We start from the raw sequence: 2,074 nt of genomic DNA, 5'->3' as shown, positions 1-2,074 counted from the left end.
ACAGTCTCAGAGGCATTTAACTGTGTGTCAGGTGTGTCGGCCACGCCCCCTCCACATGGCACCTAAAAATCACACACAACCAAACACTCACGCCCAACGTAGACTGGGACGTCACAATAGCACTTTCAAAGCAAGGTTCTTTATGGAACCTTATAAAAAGGGTTCTATTTAGCACCAAAAAGGGTTCTGCTGTTGTTACAAGCTGAAGAACCCTTTTCTGGTACTGTTTAGAACCATTTTTCTTAAGAGTGTAGGGGAATTTACAGTTAAAACCCAAGGACCAGGTATGATGAATGAAGACCAGGAGTCAGAGATGAAGTCAATTGAAGAAAAATTTAAAAATGCTGAGTTTCATCAGCAGAAATCAGCTTCAATACTCTCAAGGAGTTCGTAGGCCGCTCTGCGTACATGCTCAAGACACCACCAATTCTACTCTAACAGAGATTGCTAATTACATCAAAGCATAGGTAGGAAGAATTCTGATTGGCTAAAACATAGATAAACTTAGAAAATCTCCACACATGGATGTCTAGTTTCAAAACAGATCTCCTGGTGATTATTTAGGTGACAAGCGATCAGGGGTCAGACGTAACGGGTCATTCGGCTGACGACAGATCTCCATATGAATGCTTACTCCTCGGGTGCCGTCTCCACATCTCCCTGGAGACGAGCCCTGCACAGACAGATACCAACACACATGCGCACAAAACACTTATCTACTTCAAGGTTGGCTGGTTCGGCCCTGAATCTGAACCTGGACAGCCAAACTTGGGCAGTCACAGTGACTCTAAATGGAGAGAATAAAAACTCCTAAAAAAAACCTAGTAACACATTCCAACTTCTCACTAAGGGAGAGTAAGTTATTTATACACATATATTTTCAATGTCTACTCACTGGTGTATGGTAAATAATAATTTTATTCAATCAACTAGCAATCTATGAAGTTAAATACTGATTAAGAACTTGATCAATAATCATGCAAAAGGATAATTAATATATTTTATGAAGGCCGTGATGAATCCAGGATTCCACTCCTTCAATGTTCACTAGATCCAGGATCTCTGTCTCACTTCTCTCTCTCTGATCTCCAGCTGCTTCTCTCGTTCATCCAGATTTCTCTCTCTTCTATCCAGTTCTCTCTCTTTCTCATGCAGCTCTTTTTCTTTGACTCGTACTTCTTCCTCTCTCTGGATCACATTACATTCTGATTGTAATTTGGAAAGTAGAAACACTTCTTTAACTTTTGCTGCAGTCAGATTACTGTTTTTTATTGTCCTTGAGCTGTTCCACTTCTCTCTGAAGTTTCTCTTTGTCTCTCTGAAGTTTAATTTTGTCATCATTTAAGTGTCTCTCTCTGTCTTTGTGAATGATCATCTCTTGTTTTAGCTTCTCCTTTGTCTGGTTTTCACTGCTTTTGAGAGCAACCAACTCACTGCTTAACTCATTCTCTCTTTTTTTGTAAATGGTCAGCTCTTCTTTTAGCTTCTGGAAGTTCTCCTCCTTCTGGTTTTCACTGCTTTTGAGAGCAGCCAACTCACTGCGTAGCTTTGTTTCTCTGTCTTTTGACTCAGCCAGTTTATTTAGCTCATCTTTGATTCTCTCATTGAATTCTGTATCTTTCTTTGCATCTAGTTCTTTCATATCTTTAATTTCCTTCTTTAGATTTTCAACACTTTCTTTATTTTCTGCCAATTCTATCCTTAGTGTATTCTCCTTTTTCTTATACTCAGCTTCAAAATAATTTTCAGCATTTCTGAAAAATTCCCAATTATTTGTGAAAAAATTGCTGCTTTTCCACTGTGTCATTGCCTCTGTTTTTTTAAATAACAGATTAAGACTTTCGTCAGTGTTCTGTAAAATGTGGTATCTGCCTCCACACATCTTCAAACAGGTGTTCTTTCTTGGATCATCATGCCTAGCCTCATCTATAAATAATACCACGCAGTAGTCCAAGACCTCCTTCCCGAACACACCACTGAGAGCTTTTAAAAGATAAAACTCACTACCAGAGTTTTTCACATCTCTGTGTACTAACAGAAAGGCATTAGTTCCCGGAAACAACAGCAATTCAAA

General features: G+C 39.0%; 1 protein-coding gene across 1 annotated transcript; it reads right to left on the bottom strand.

Moving 5' to 3' along the window:
- Nucleotides 1-1,434: 1,434 nt before the first annotated feature.
- Nucleotides 1,435-2,065, bottom strand: LOC107738878 (putative protein PHLOEM PROTEIN 2-LIKE A3; the record flags this gene model as incomplete). Its single annotated transcript, XM_016550779.1, has 1 exon — nt 1,435-2,065. A coding segment is annotated over one exon (631 nt), but the record flags the coding sequence as incomplete, so codon positions are not given.
- Between the last annotated feature and the right edge of the window lie 9 nt (nt 2,066-2,074).

Source organism: Sinocyclocheilus rhinocerous, unplaced genomic scaffold (genome assembly GCF_001515625.1).
Source record: "Sinocyclocheilus rhinocerous isolate Xijiao unplaced genomic scaffold, SAMN03320098_v1.1 scaffold32483, whole genome shotgun sequence".
Classification (NCBI taxonomy): Eukaryota; Metazoa; Chordata; class Actinopteri; order Cypriniformes; family Cyprinidae; genus Sinocyclocheilus; species Sinocyclocheilus rhinocerous.
This window is presented reverse-complemented; position numbering and strand designations above follow the sequence as displayed.